General features: G+C 43.9%; 1 protein-coding gene across 4 annotated transcripts in view; it reads right to left on the reverse strand.

Annotated features, from left to right (window-relative positions):
• LOC110503399 (glutamate ionotropic receptor AMPA type subunit 4a) overlaps positions 1-15,000 on the reverse strand; it is a 67,841-nt gene that overhangs the window by 50,835 nt on the left and 2,006 nt on the right. For all 4 annotated transcript variants that reach the window (XM_090218888.1, XM_090218886.1, XM_090218889.1 and 1 more), the window contains exons 2-5: positions 8,851-9,018; positions 8,659-8,763; positions 8,454-8,564; positions 2,198-2,404 (exon numbers count right to left, since the gene is read on the reverse strand). In XM_090218888.1, coding sequence (XP_090075014.1) covers positions 2,198-2,404; positions 8,454-8,564; positions 8,659-8,763; positions 8,851-9,018 — 591 coding nt within the window. The remainder of the gene's footprint in view (positions 1-2,197; positions 2,405-8,453; positions 8,565-8,658; positions 8,764-8,850; positions 9,019-15,000) is intronic.

Below are 15,000 nucleotides of genomic sequence, written 5' to 3' on the forward strand. Positions count from 1 at the left end.
ATGGATGGAGGAATGGGGGAGGGAGAGAGAGGGAGGGATGGGGAGAGGGACAGATGGATAGATGGGGAGGGAAGGAGGAAAAGGACAATGGGAAGGAATATTTGAGAGAGAAAATAATTCATAAAGGCCAGATACAGAAAACTAGAACGAAGGTCTCTCTTTCAATCCACCACATACACCAGGGAGAGAACATCCTTATTACAGTGCTGTAACAATTCACCTTGGATTCATATAATCAACAACACACCTTCTACTATATGTCTGTTCAATATGCATTCTCCCTACAAGGGAAGAAATGGAATGAGAGAATTAAGAGAAAGACAAAGTGAACAATAGAGAGGGGAGAAAGAGGTGAAGAAAGGATTAGAGAAACCAGACAGAAAAACAGTGAGTGAGAGAGAGAGAGAGTGAGAGAGGAAGAGAGAGAGAGAGTGAGAGAGGAAGAGAGAGAGAGAATGAGAAAGAGTGAGAGAGAAAGAGCGAGAGAGAGAAATAGAGAGAGGAGAGAGAGAGAGGAGTAAGAGAGAGAAAGAGTGAGAGAGAAAGAGCGAGAAATAGAAAGAGAGAAATAGGAGAGAGGAAGAGAGAGAGAGAAGGAGAAAGAGTGAGAGAGAAAGAGCGAGAGAGAGAAAGTAAGAGTGCGAGAGGGTGAGCGAGAAAGTAAGAGTGCGAGAGGGAGAGAGAGAGGGAGAGAGAGAAAGTGAGATTGCGAGAGGGAGAGAGAGAAAGTAAGATTGCGAGAGGGAGAAAGAAAAAGTAAGAGAGAGAGAGAGAGAGAGAGAGAGAGAGAAAGAAAGAGAAAGAAAGAAAGAAAGAAAGAAAGAAAGAAAGAAAGAAAGAAAGAAAGAAAGAAAGAAAGAAAGAAAGAAAGAAAGAAAGAAAGAAAGAAAGAGGGAGAGAGAGAGACAGAGAGACAGATAAATACATTATCTCCCCTCAGCTAGAACAGATCTCTGATTGGCCACGACTGGGAATGTTTGGAATTATTCAAAGAGAATGAACTGTGGGATTGGTAATGACTCATTCTGTAAAAATGTGCTTACGGAGCGAGAACACACACATGTACAGCACAGCCGCTGGAATCAGAACACACAGACACAAGCACACACCACCGATATGGTCAGTGAGCAGCCTGGTTTTAGAAAATGTACAAAGTAGATTAGTCATCAACTGATTGCAGCCACTGCTCCAATGTAAGTACCAGCAGGCAGCTGGAGGAAATATGACTGAATCATGAGAGAAATTAAGCACAGTAGATGAGAAAAAGCGATAACAACATGGGACTATTTAGGAGACAGACAGCAGACGACAGCTATTATTTAGAAAGTGGTCGGAGACAACGCTGGGACGGGGGCTAGAGGTTAAATGTTTACAAGTGTGAAAGACAAAATGGGTTAGGGCAAGGGTATAGTAGATTTACCAACCCTGGGTTAGAGAACCATGTTAAAGATTAGCTAGTCTTCTACATCAGCCTGAAAGATCAGGATCACATTTCGGGTTCTTTAGGCCAGTGTTTTCTTATCCTGCTCCTGGGGACCCAGGATGCATTTGGTTTTTTGCCCCAGCACTACACACCTGATTCCACTAATCAAAGGTTTGATGATGAGTTGATTAGTGGAATCAGGAATCAAAAACTACAACTACAACAATCAGGAATCAAAAACTACAACGTATCCCTTTGTGTCCCCAGGATCAGGATGAAGAAATACTGCTTTAGGCACATCTCCTGGTGATGGAGAACTGCAAATTATGCAATGGGTTGAAATGTCTTGTCTGTCTAATTAAAAAGTACTTTGACAGTATCTAACCATGTAGATGGTTGTTTAGTAAGATCTAACTCTCCTAAATCAAAAGATAAGTACATTTAACCTTTATTTAACTAGACAGGTCGGTTAAGAACAAATTCTTATTTACAATGACGGCCTACACCGGCGACCCTGGGCCAATTGTGCGCAGCCCAATGGGACTCCCAATCGTGGCCGGTTGTAATACAGCCTGGATTTGAACCAGGGTGTCTGTAGTGACGCCTCTAGCACTGAGATACAGTGCTTTGGACCTCTGCACCACTCGGGAGCCCAAGTATAGCTACATCAAACTCTAAAGATAAGGAAATAAAAGTATCAATTTCCAAAATCCATCTATATATCCCTCCATCCATTCCTCCCTCCCTCCATCCCCTTCCTCTCTCCATCCTTACCCCATAGACCAGTTCTCCCACCATGCCATTCCAGATCTTGGTCTCGGGGTCTCTGGCTCCGTACTTGCCGTCAGGGACGATGGCAATCTTGTACTTGATGCCGATGTGTTTGGCGATCTCTGAGGCCAAGTCCACGCAGTAGCCCTCGAACTGGTCATTCCCCTCAAACATCTCCCAGTTCTTCTTCAGCATCACATACGGACCTTCCTACATCCACAAACACACCAATCAGAGACAGAGAGGGTGGTGCGGGGAGGTCAAACTGACCAATGAACTCACACTGACCACTGACTAACAAATCAGGGGCCTATTTTGGAGAGGGAGGAGCCTTTTGGAATGACATTCAGGGGGCGCCAAAGCCTCCACTGGATGACAGTATCACAGTGATTGAGACAGAACATACATTTTATGGCAACCAAAGAAAATATTACAGGGCGTTTTAAAAGGCCACTGTGTGAGGAGCACTGTTGTATATCATCATAGTCTGTGACTGGTGCCAAGTTTATGTACTCTGTCTTCCCTCTAAGACTAAGCACCTCCTCTTGAAGAAAAAAGCTGACTCCACACAGATGATGTATGTTAAAAAGAACAAGTGAACGACAGAATGGTAGAAGAGAGAGGTCAGCAGCTATAGGACGAAGAGGTAGCAGGTCTGGAGGTAGATACACAGAGAAGCTGAATTCTCTGTCTGGAGAGAACCTTTACACCTCAAACAGGAGAAATTAGCAGTAAGAACACACACGGGCAGGCACATCCATCGGTAGGGTGTAGTTCCAGAGAGACACACAGGTGGTACAAGGCCTGAGGCCTCTTCCTCTAGTCTACAGAACAATCGTCTGACGTAGCAGATGACACTCCCAGATTCAAATGATTGAAGGCATGAAACATGAAAGGAATCTATTATAGTATTCACACTCATAGGCTTTCAAATGGTTTTTACCATCTATCAAATGAATTGAAATAGCTGTATAAACATTATATGAAATATAAAATAAAATAAATCAAAATCATGTACACGTTTTCATTTATAATGTTAATTTACAAGTGAAATTGATACATTTCAAGAGACTTCATTCCTGGCTCACCAAGGAACCTGCCAGAATAAAGCACACAGGTAAATAGGTCACATCAAATGAAACATATTGTTTTTACACAAATCAAAGGGGGAAATATAAATGCACAACATTTTTAGAGACATGTTTACATTGTATCAGTTACATACCATTAGTCTGGAATGATATCACCAAAGAAACACATCTCAAGCCATACTGGGCTATGTCCTAACTTGAGGTGTGTACACTACACTGTAACTCACTGTAAATGGGAGAGTTGTGTGAATATCTGAGTTACTCACACGGATCTCAAGGTAGAATCAAGCCTGATGTGCATATATTTGCATTTATCAAGTGGCTAAACATGAATAGAATGTACATTATCTTTAACGCAGAATCTTGTCACAATTGTACATGTTGTCCAAGTTTGAAAATACATGTATTTTTCTAAACCTCATTATCATACACACATTAGCAGCCCCTCTGAGATCTCTCTCTCTCTCTCCATCAACTCAACATGAATCACTCTTAATGAAGTCACAAACACAGACAGAGATTCTCCCAAACATAGCCGTGCTGCTCCAACCTTCAAACCCATAGTTAGTTCTTAAAGGCATAATCCACACCAAAATCATCTCATCAGCAGTCTAAACCCGAGCTGAGTTCATATTTCATGCCATCTGTTGTGAAGGTACATAATATGCATCTTATTCCATTTTATTAGACGGAACAAAAAGAACAATCTTAAAATATGAATCCCAATGTACTGTACTGTGTATGAGGATCTAGAGAACAGATGGTGTACTGTACTGTGTATGATGATCTAGAGAACAGATGGTGTACTGTACTGCGTATGAGGATCTAGAGAACAGATGGTGTACTGTACTGTGTATGATGATCTAGAGAACAGATGGTGTACTGTACTGTGTATGAGGATCTAGAGAACAGATGGTGTACTGTACTGCGTATGAGGATCTAGAGAACAGATGGTGTACTGTACTGTGTATGATGATCTAGAGAACAGATGGTGTACTGTACTGTGTATGAGGATCTAGAGAACAGATGGTGTACTGTACTGTGTATGAGGATCTAGAGAACAGATGGTGAACTGTACTGTGTATGAGGATCTAGAGAACAGATGGTGTACTGTACTGTGTATGAGGATCTAGAGAACAGATGGTGTACTGTACTGTGTATGAGGATCTAGAGAACAGATGGTGAACTGTACTGTGTATGAGGATCTAGAGAACAGATGGTGAACTGTACTGTGTATGAGGATCTAGAGATCAGATGGTGTACTGTACTGTGTATGAGGATCTAGAGAACAGATGGTGAACTGTACTGTGTATGAGGATCTAGAGAACAGATGGTGAACTGTACTGTGTATGAGGATCTAGAGAACAGATGGTGTACTGTACTGTGTATGAGGATCTAGAGAACAGATGGTGTACTGTACTGTGTATGAGGATCTAGAGAACAGATGGTGTACTGTACTGTGTATGAGGATCTAGAGAACGGATGGTGTACTGTACTGTGAATGAGGATCTAGAGAACAGATGGTGTACTGTACTGTGTATGAGGATCTAGAGATCAGATGGTGTACTGTACTGTGTATGAGGATCTAGAGAACAGATGGTGTACTGTACTGTGTATGAGGATCTAGAGAACAGATGGTGTACTGTACTGTGAATGAGGATCTAGAGATCAGATGGTGTACTGTACTGTGTATGAGGATCTAGAGAACAGATGGTGTACTGTACTGTGTATGAGGATCTAGAGAACAGATGGTGTACTGTACTGTGTATGAGGATCTAGAGATCAGATGGTGACCTGTACTGTGTATGAGGATCTAGAGAACAGATGGTGTACTGTACTGTGTATGAGGATCTAGAGAACAGATGGTGTACTGTACTGTGTATGAGGATCTAGAGAACAGATGGTGTACTGTACTGTGTATGAGGATCTAGAGAACAGATGGTGTACTGTACTGTGTATGAGGATCTAGAGAACAGATGGTGTACTGTACTGTGTATGAGGATCTAGAGATCAGATGGTGTACTGTACTGTGTATGAGGATCTAGAGAACAGATGGTGTACTGTACTGTGTATGAGGATCTAGAGAACAGATGGTGTACTGTACTGTGAATGAGGATCTAGAGATCAGATGGTGTACTGTACTGTGTATGAGGATCTAGAGAACAGATGGTGTACTGTGCTGTGTATGAGGATCTAGAGATCAGATGGTGCACTGTACTGTGTATGAGGATCTAGAGAACAGATGGTGTACTGTACTGTGTATGAGGATCTAGAGAACAGATGGTGTACTGTACTGTGTATGAGGATCTAGAGAACAGATGGTGTACTGTACTGCGTATGAGGATCTAGAGAACAGATGGTGTACTGTACTGTGTATGAGGATCTAGAGAACAGATGTTGTAGAAAGAACATGGGCTCATCTTTTAGTCTACTTATGACTTTGGAAAATTCTCTTTTTAACCCTGCCTCACTGTTCTGAAAATATTAGCATATTAAAAGGGCAATAGTTTAACGTCAGACTAGAAGACTTTGTAGAGTATTTAGCAGTGATAGTACACACACACGCACGCGCACGAACGTACGATTGCACAAACCTTTGCTTTGCCAACAGTGGGTTATTTCATGTTTAAACCACTTTAAATTTTGTTATCAGTGTGTTGCAGACTCTTTTGCTACAGTGTGTGTGTGTGTGTGTGTGTGTGTGTGTGTGTGTGTGTGTGTGTATGTGTGTGTGTGTGTGTGTGTGTGGTCTCATTGCAGGTGCATGGAGGGATACTGGGAGTGTGCTTGGAAAAGTGACGTTTAATTCTGCTGAACACCACATCAGATGTCTTACATGAGAATCCATGAAAAGGGAGAGAGGAAAGGAGGGAGGAAAGAGAGGGCTGAGACAGTGTAGAGATGGCAAGAGAGAGAGAGGTTTACATGGGAGAAGATAAGGTAAAGGGGAGAAAGAGAAAAGCGAGATGAGAGAGAAAATAGAGAGAGAGGTTTTAGTGGAGAATGGTTCAGGTAGATAGGACATGAAACAGTGGAACAGCAGCAGAGGCACCAGAAAGAGACAGCTCCTAATCAAGGTTGCGGTCAATTCCATTTCAATTTAAGAAGTACACTGAAATTCCAATTTCAATTCAATGAGAAAAATGTAGAATTGGAATTTGATTTACTTTCTGTATTGGCTGGAATAAAAAAATGTAACTAACCCCAACCCTGGTCCTAAATGTGCAGCCAGCCAATACAATATGCAGTACAACATAATACGTTTACCAGAGTTCCTCAACTTCAACATCAGGGACAACTAGCTGCAGATTCATCTAGACTAGAGCGACGTGGATGAAAGCTAGAGGATGGGAGACCATGCAGTGAAAGCAGCTCTGATGCAGTCTAGAGGACACCAGAGAAACAGAATGCCTAGAGCTGCTATCTGCTGGGGGCGTGACGTCATGCGACGACTCTCAGCAGTGGGGGCTAACAGGGACGTCGTCATGGTGATGCAACATTCATTTCAGTCGTCACAGACAACACGCATCTGGCACACACACACGCAGCTCCCAGTAGCATGTGTGCGTGCGTGCTTGCGTGCGTGCGTGTGTGCGCAATTGTTATGTTCTCTATGAGTGAAGGTGTGTCTATGCATGCATACACTTTGAGGTTGTGCTTTTTGTGACAGTATGCGCAGTCTGTGTGGGTGTGTGTGTTTCTGCACGAATGGCCCCTGTCTGATCTGTGTCTTTTTCTCAGCACCCAGTCTAATTCCTTCAAAAACAAAAAAGCATTATGGAATACAATTCCTTTCAAATTCCCAGAACATCCAAAAAGATCATTCCCAAAACATTCAAACTTCCTGTGTCTGTAGTTCCCACATAGAGAGGAACAAGCCAAGGCATGACAAAGAAAATGTAGAGATAGATAGATAGATAGATAGATAGATAGATAGATAGATAGATAGATAGATAGATAGATAGATAGATAGATAGATAGATAGATAGATAGATAGATAGATAGATAGATAGATAGATAGATAGATAGATAGATAGATAGATAGATAGATAGATAGATAGATAGATAGATAGATAGATAGATAGATAGATAGATAGATAGATAGATAGATAGATAGATAGATAGATAGATAGATAGATAGATAGATAGATAGATAGATAGATAGATAGATAGATAGATAGATAGATAGATAGATAGATAGATAGATAGATAGATAGATAGATAGATAGATAGATAGATAGATAGATAGATAGATAGATAGATAGATAGATAGATAGATAGATAGATAGATAGATAGATAGATAGATAGATAGATAGATAGATAGATAGTGTCCTGCCGGTCGGTTCATCTGTGTCTTCCTGTGATTCCTCTTCTCTCAATTCCACAGCTATAGAATTGCAGAGCGATAGAGCTAGAGTCTCTCTGGCTCAGTCTGTCAGTATGTGAGTCCTTCTGTGAATCCATCTCCCATCTGTATGTCTGTCTGTCTGTACTGTAAGTCTTCAGTGTCGGAGCAGAGGCTTCCTCATCAGTGGCTGCAAAGAGGAGGAGGTGGCTGAGGTAACATTAGCCATGGCCATCTGACAGGGTCATAGATCATCCAGAGAGATAGAGAGGGAGAGAGGGAGGGAGGGAGAGAGAGAAAGAGGGAAAGAGAGTGACGTCCATAGAGAGAAGGGAGGGGGACACACACGGTAAAAGGTAAACGGACTAAAACTCCTCTCTCTTTCACACTTGACAGGTGACGTCAACGAAATCCAAATTAATATAACGACAACCTGCCAGTGACATGTCTGATTCTTCTCGTACAGCCCTTACTCACTCCTCCCTCACCATGGCCTGCTACTGCTACAATACCCTTAGGAACACTGGTCAAACACACTGGTGTCACTACCAGTTCTGACCACTAGAGGCACTGAGGGCGCTCTGCTCTCTGCTTCAATGTGGGTGCATCTCAACAGTCTAACAAATCCTCCTCTCAGTCATCTGTACTGATTTGAGAAAACAGCATAGTCGATTCCTATACCATATTAACTTTACACCTGTCAAGTTGTTTCATGCCAGTACAGATGAAGGACAGGAGTTCAGGATAGGAAGCCATTTTAGATCATTGGGATGCATCCTCTGTGTGTTTACGGAAAGGAGAGGAGCCAGAGGAGTACATTACCATGATAGTTGTCACGACGACTGTCCTGTTCTCCAAGTTGGTGCTGTCATTGGACAACAACACCTCATTTTGGACCAGAACCAGTTTGTCAATGTCATTCCAGTAGCCAATCTGAGAGAGGTAGGGGAGGGGTTAAAACCAGGCAAAACTGTATTTTCATCAAATCCAAATAATATCTCCGACATGCCTGTGTGTCTATTCCTACCCGTTGTGGTCCGTTGCTCTTCAGTTCAAACACGTCCATGGTGTAGTTGACTCTGCGGCCGTAGTGGTCAAACTGTATGTTACCTGTTAGACCCTGGATACGCACCTGGAGACAGGACAACAGAGAACACAGGTCAGAACAAAGAACAGGCAACAACATAGAACAATAAGGACACATAGGACCAAAGAATACCTGTTTGAGTGTGCGTTCCATGTCTATGCCCTGGTTCCAGGGAGCAGCTGGGTTGGCCAGACAGTCTCCAGCATTTCCTCTACGGGAGATGTCTATCTTCTGACGACGCAGGTTCCTAAAGGCTTCGGCCATCACCAACACTCCATCATATGTCAGAGACGAGGTGTACTAGGGAGAGAGGAAGAGGAGGAGGACAGAGAGAGAGGAAGAGGAGGAGGACGGAGAGAGAAAGGAGTAGATTAGATTAGATGATTTTACATGAACAGCCTAGAGCCTATAGCAGACATGAAGATGTCTGTTTGAGGAATTAGGAAAGGCCTGTTTCAGGCTGTGGGTTCCTCTCTTGACGATCCACTGGATTACATTTGAACATTTTAGTCATTTAGTTGTTGCTCTTATCCAGAGCGACTTACGGTCAAGTGCAAGTGCTGGTTCAGGTTCAGGTTTTTTGGGGGGGTGGGTTGTGGTGAAAAAGGGGATTATTTAACATACTCTTTGAAGGAGCAAGGTTTCAGGTGTTTTTGGAAGATGGGTAGGGAGAAGCTGCTTACACCATTGGGGTGCCAGGATAGAGAAGAGCTTGGACTGGGCTGCCATCCCGTATGTGTGGGAGGGCCAAGATATTAGAGGTGGCAGAACAGAGTGCTCGGGTTGGGGTGTAGGGTTTGAGCAAAGCCTGAAGTTAGGGAGGGGCAGTTCCTCTTGCTCCTCTGTAGGGAAGCACCATGATCTTCTAGTGGATCTAAGTTTCAACTGGGTGCCAGTGGAGTGTGCTGAGGAGCGGGGTGACATGTGATAACTTGAGAAAGTTGAAAACCAGGCAGGCTGCAGTGTTCTGGATAAGTTGCAGGGGTTAGGTGGAGCAAGCAGGGAACCCAGCCAATAGTGAGTTGCAGTAGTCCAGAGAGGTGATGACATTTATCTGGATTAGGACCTTTGCCACTTCCTGTGTGAGGTAGGGTCGCTTGTAGAGAACGTCAGGGTGTTGTCCAGGGTCACACCAAGGTTCTTTGCACTCTGGGAGGGTGACACTGTGGAGTTGTCAACCGTGATGGAGAAGTCTTTGAGTGGACAAGCCTTCCCTGGGAGGAAGAGCAGCTCCGTCTTGTCGAGGTTGAGCTTGAGGTAGTGGGCCGACATCCAATCTGAGATATCTGCCAGGCATGCAGAGATGCGTGTCACCACCTGGGTGTCAGAAGGGGGGAAGGAGAAAAGTAGTTGAGTGTCATTCGTATAGCAATGATAGGAGAGACCATGTGAGGATATGATGGAGCCGAGTGACTTGGTGTATAGAGAGAAGAGGAGAGGGCCAAAAACCAAGCCCTGGGGTACACCAGTAGTGAGAGTACGTGGTGCAGACACAGATCCTCTCCACATCACCTAGTAGGAGCAGCCTGCCAGGTAGGATGCAATCCAACAGTGTACAGAGCCTGAGACGCCCAGGCCTGAGAAGGTGGAAAGGAGGATCCGATGGTTCACGCTGTCAAAGGCAGCGGATAGATCTAGGAGGATGAGAACAGAGGAGAGAGAGTCCGTTTTGGCATTGCGGAGAGCCTCCATGACACAGAGAAAAGCAGTCTCGATTGAGTGACCAGTCTTGAAGCCTGGCTGTTTGGGGTCAAGAAGATCGTTCTGAGAGAGATAACGAGAGAGTTGATCAGAAACAGTACACTCAAGTGTTTTCAAAAGGAAAGAAAGAAGAGGGTTTTAAAGGTCAGATGAGTCGAGTGTTGGTTTCTTGAGGGGGGGAGTGACTCGGGCCATTTTGAAGTCAGAGAGGATGCAGCCAGTAGTCAGGGATCAGTTGATGAGGGAAGTGAGGAATAGGAGAAGGTCTCCAGAGATGGTCTGGAGAAGGGAGGAGGGGATGGGGTCGAGCGGGCAGGTTGTCGGGTGGCCAGACCTCAGTAATCACAGGATTTTATCTAGAGAGAGAGGGGAGAAAGAGGTCAAGGCATAGGGTAGTTATGTGTGAGGGGGACCAGTGGACCCAATAGGCTGAGTGAATAAGTGGGACCAGTGGACTCAATAGGCTGAGTGAATGAGTGGGACCAGTGGACTCAATAGGCTGAGTGAATGAGTGGGACCAGTGGACTCAATAGGCTGAGTCAATGAGTGGGACCAGTGGACTCAATAGGCTGAGTGAATTAGTGGGACCAGTGGACTCAATAGGCTGAGTGAATGAGTGGGACCAGTGGACTCAATAGGCTGAGTGAATGAGGAACAGATGTCGTCAACATTCTTTTCAAAGTGGTTGACAAAGTCGTCCGGAGAGAGGGAGCAGGAAGGGGGAGGGGTGGAGGATAAAGAAGGGAGAAAAATGTGGAAAATAGTTTCCTAGGCTTAGAGGCAGAAGCTTGAAATTTAGAGTGATAGAAAGTTGCTTTTGCAGTGGATACATAGGAAGATAAAGTGGAGAGAAGGGACTGAAAGGATGATAGGTCCTCCAGAAGTTTAGTTTTCCTTCATTTTCACTCAGCTGCCGCAGCCCTATTCTATCAGCTTGCAATGAGTCACTTAGCCACGGAGCTGGATAGGAGGGCCGAGCTGGTCGGAAGGAAAGGGATAGTGCGAATCATATGATGCAAAAAGGGAGGAGAATAGGGTTGAAGAGGGGGAGATAGGTGACAACAATGTCAAGCTTGAGTGGACAAGTGACAGTGATAGCATGGAATTCAAATGAGGAGATGGAGAAATGAGTAGCCCTGTGCCATCCCCATGACAACCAGATGCTCTTGGGCTATGAGAGAACATGTGGTCTGATGAAGAGAGCAGCTGGAGTAGCAGTGTTCGCTGGGGTGATACATGTCTCTGTCAGGGCCAAAAAGTCAAGGGACTGAAGGGCAGCATAGGCTGAGATGAACTCTGCATTCTCATCCGCAGATCAGCAGTTCAAACGCTGCCAGAGAACCGGAATTCCACATGGGTTGTGCACACAGGGTACATTAATTAGAAGGGTTGCAGCCAAGGGGTGGGGAGCGTCTGTAAAGCCTACAGGGAGAAGCACGAACAGGTTTAGAAAACACACACATGGTTGCCAAAGCTACAAAGAGCAAATGAGATCATCTGAAAATAACTAAGTAACATACGAAAGTGAGAAAGTGGTGTGGAACCTTCCTCTCTTTCCTTCACGAAGAACTTCACGAAGAATGATTTAAGAGAGACATGACAGTCTTCAAGAGGAGGTTTATCTAACAGATCTGTAATCAGGTAAGACAAACAGCACTACGCAGGTATTCACACACATAGCAGGGTGCCCTCACGTCAACAAACACACACACACACATACACACACATTGCTACAAAGGCCATCACACCCACAGCAGGAAGCATTCACATTATGACAGAGACCAAACTGAGAGAGGAGAGGTGGACAGGAGGAGGAGAGGAGGAAATGAGGAAAGGAGGAGAGGAAGAATGAGGGGATGATAAACTCAGAGGACGCACTTCACATCAGGTCTGCATCACTCTGACTGCGTGTTTCTCTCTCCCTTCTTACTCACACAGTGTGTGTTGGGGTGGTTATAAACCATTACTTTTTCATGATCTTCCCTTTATCTTATCTCAATACTTTATTCTATCTTTCTTTGAGAAGCTTGTTCTACAGTGACACAGGAAGTGTTCTACAGTGACACAGGAAGTGTTCTACAGTGACATTGGAAGTGTTCTACAGTGACATCGGAAGTGTTCTACAGTGACATTGGAAGTGTTCTACAGTGACACTGGAAGTGTTCTACAGTGACACAGGAAGTGTTCTGCAGTAACATTGGAAGTGTTCTACAGTGACATTGGAAGTGTTCTACATTGACACTGGAAGTGTTCTACAGTAACATTGGAAGTGTTCTACAGTGACATTGGAAGTGTTCTACAGTGACATTGGAAGTGTTCTACAGTGACATTGGAAGTGTTCTACAGTGACATTGGAAGTGTTCTACAGTGACACTGGAAGTGTTCTACAGTGACATTGGAAATGTTCTACAGTGACATTGGAAATGTTCTACAGTGACATTGGAAGTGTTCTACAGTGACACTGGAAGTGTTCTACAGTGACACTGGAAGTGTTCTACAGTGACACAGGAAGTGTTCTACAGTGACACTGGAAGTGTTCTACAGTGACATTGGAAGTGTTCTACAGTGACACAGGAAGTGTTCTACAGTGACATTGGAAGTGTTCTACAGTGACACTGAAAGTGTTCTACAGTGACACTGGAAGTGTTCTACAGTGACACAGGAAGTGTTCTACAGTGACACTGGAAGTGTTCTACAGTGACACTGGAAGTGTTCTACAGTGACACAGGAAGTGTTCTACAGTAACATTGGAAGTGTTCTACAGTGACATTGGAAGTGTTCTACAGTGACACAGGAAGTGTTCTACAGTGACACAGGAAGTGTTCTACAGTAACATTGGAAGTGTTCTACAGTGACATTGGAAGTGTTCTGCAGTGACACTGGAAGTGTTCTGCAGTGACACTGGAAGTGTTCTACAGTGACATTGGAAGTGTTCTACAGTGACACTGGAAGTGTTCTACATTGACACTGGAAGTGTTCTACAGTGACACAGGAAGTGTTCTACAGTGACACTGGAAGTGTTCTACAGTGACACTGGAAGTGTTCTACAGTGACACAGGAAGTGTTCTACAGTAACATTGGAAGTGTTCTACAGTGACACTGGAAGTGTTCTACAGTGACACTGGAAGTGTTCTACAGTGACACAGGAAGTGTTCTACAGTAACATTGGAAGTGTTCTACAGTGACATTGGAAGTGTTCTGCAGTGACACTGGAAGTGTTCTGCAGTGACACTGGAAGTGTTCTACAGTGACATTGGAAGTGTTCTACAGTGACACTGGAAGTGTTCTACAGTGACACTGGAAGTGTTCTACAGTGACACAGGAAGTGTTCTACAGTGACACTGGAAGTGTTCTACAGTGACACTGGAAGTGTTCTACAGTGACACAGGAAGTGTTCTACAGTAACATTGGAAGTGTTCTACAGTGACATTTGAAGTGTTCTGCAGTGACACTGGAAGTGTTCTGCAGTGACACTGGAAGTGTTCTACAGTGACATTGGAAGTGTTCTACAGTGACACTGGAAGTGTTCTACAGTGACACTGGAAGTGTTCTACAGTGACACAGGAAGTGTTCTGCAGTAACATTGGAAGTGTTCTACAGTGACATTGGAAGTGTTCTACAGTGACACTGGAAGTGTTCTACAGTGACACAGGAAGTGTTCTGCAGTAACATTGGAAGTGTTCTACAGTGACATTGGAAGTGTTCTACAGTGACATTGGAAGTGTTCTACAGTGACACTGGAAGTGTTCTACAGTGACACAGGAAGTGTTCTACAGTGACACTGGAAGTGTTCTACAGTGACACTGGAAGTGTAGTCTTAATAGTCTTTGACAGGTATATGTCAAACATAGCCCGTTCTTTGTTCTAACATCTGCTAAACATATGTATGTGATCAATAAAATGTGATTTGATAATACTTAAAGCTGGCTGTTTAATTGTATATAAAGGGCCTTGTCATTCACTAATTCAGTAAGCATCTGCATCCCGCTGACAAAACTGAAATGTTAGTTATTTTGGTATTGAAAGGTGGCTCCAATAATAGTTTGATGTCAGCGAATGCCACTTGGTTTCATAGCCTATTCCAGGAATAGAACGCTGAGAATGACAAACTCAAACTCTCACCCACCCACCCACATACCCACACAAACACCCACACACTAATACAAACACACACACTAATACAAACACACATACACACACACACACACACACACAAACACACACACACACACACACACACACACACACACACACACACACACACACACACACACACACACACACACACACACACACACAAACTAGAATCTGAGATTGTGTACACTCATCAGTGGATGACAATTGACGGACTGGACATCCTTTAACAAAGATTTATCATATAAATATTAAAATGATGATACACAATTAACAGCAATATCAGGGTGAAAAATGTTACACCATTATGAAGCTGTCACTGAGAGAGGGAGAAAATAACAGCCAGAGTGTGGGAGAGGGAACAGGCAGAGCGAGAAAGTCAGAGAGACAGAGGAAGAGAGAGAGAGAGGGTGAGAGAGATGGAGCGAGGGAGAGAGAGAGGACAGA

The sequence above is a fragment of the Oncorhynchus mykiss genome, chromosome 24, assembly GCF_057628025.1.
Source record: "Oncorhynchus mykiss isolate SJ-2025 chromosome 24, ASM5762802v1, whole genome shotgun sequence".
Lineage (NCBI taxonomy): Eukaryota > Metazoa > Chordata > Actinopteri > Salmoniformes > Salmonidae > Oncorhynchus > Oncorhynchus mykiss.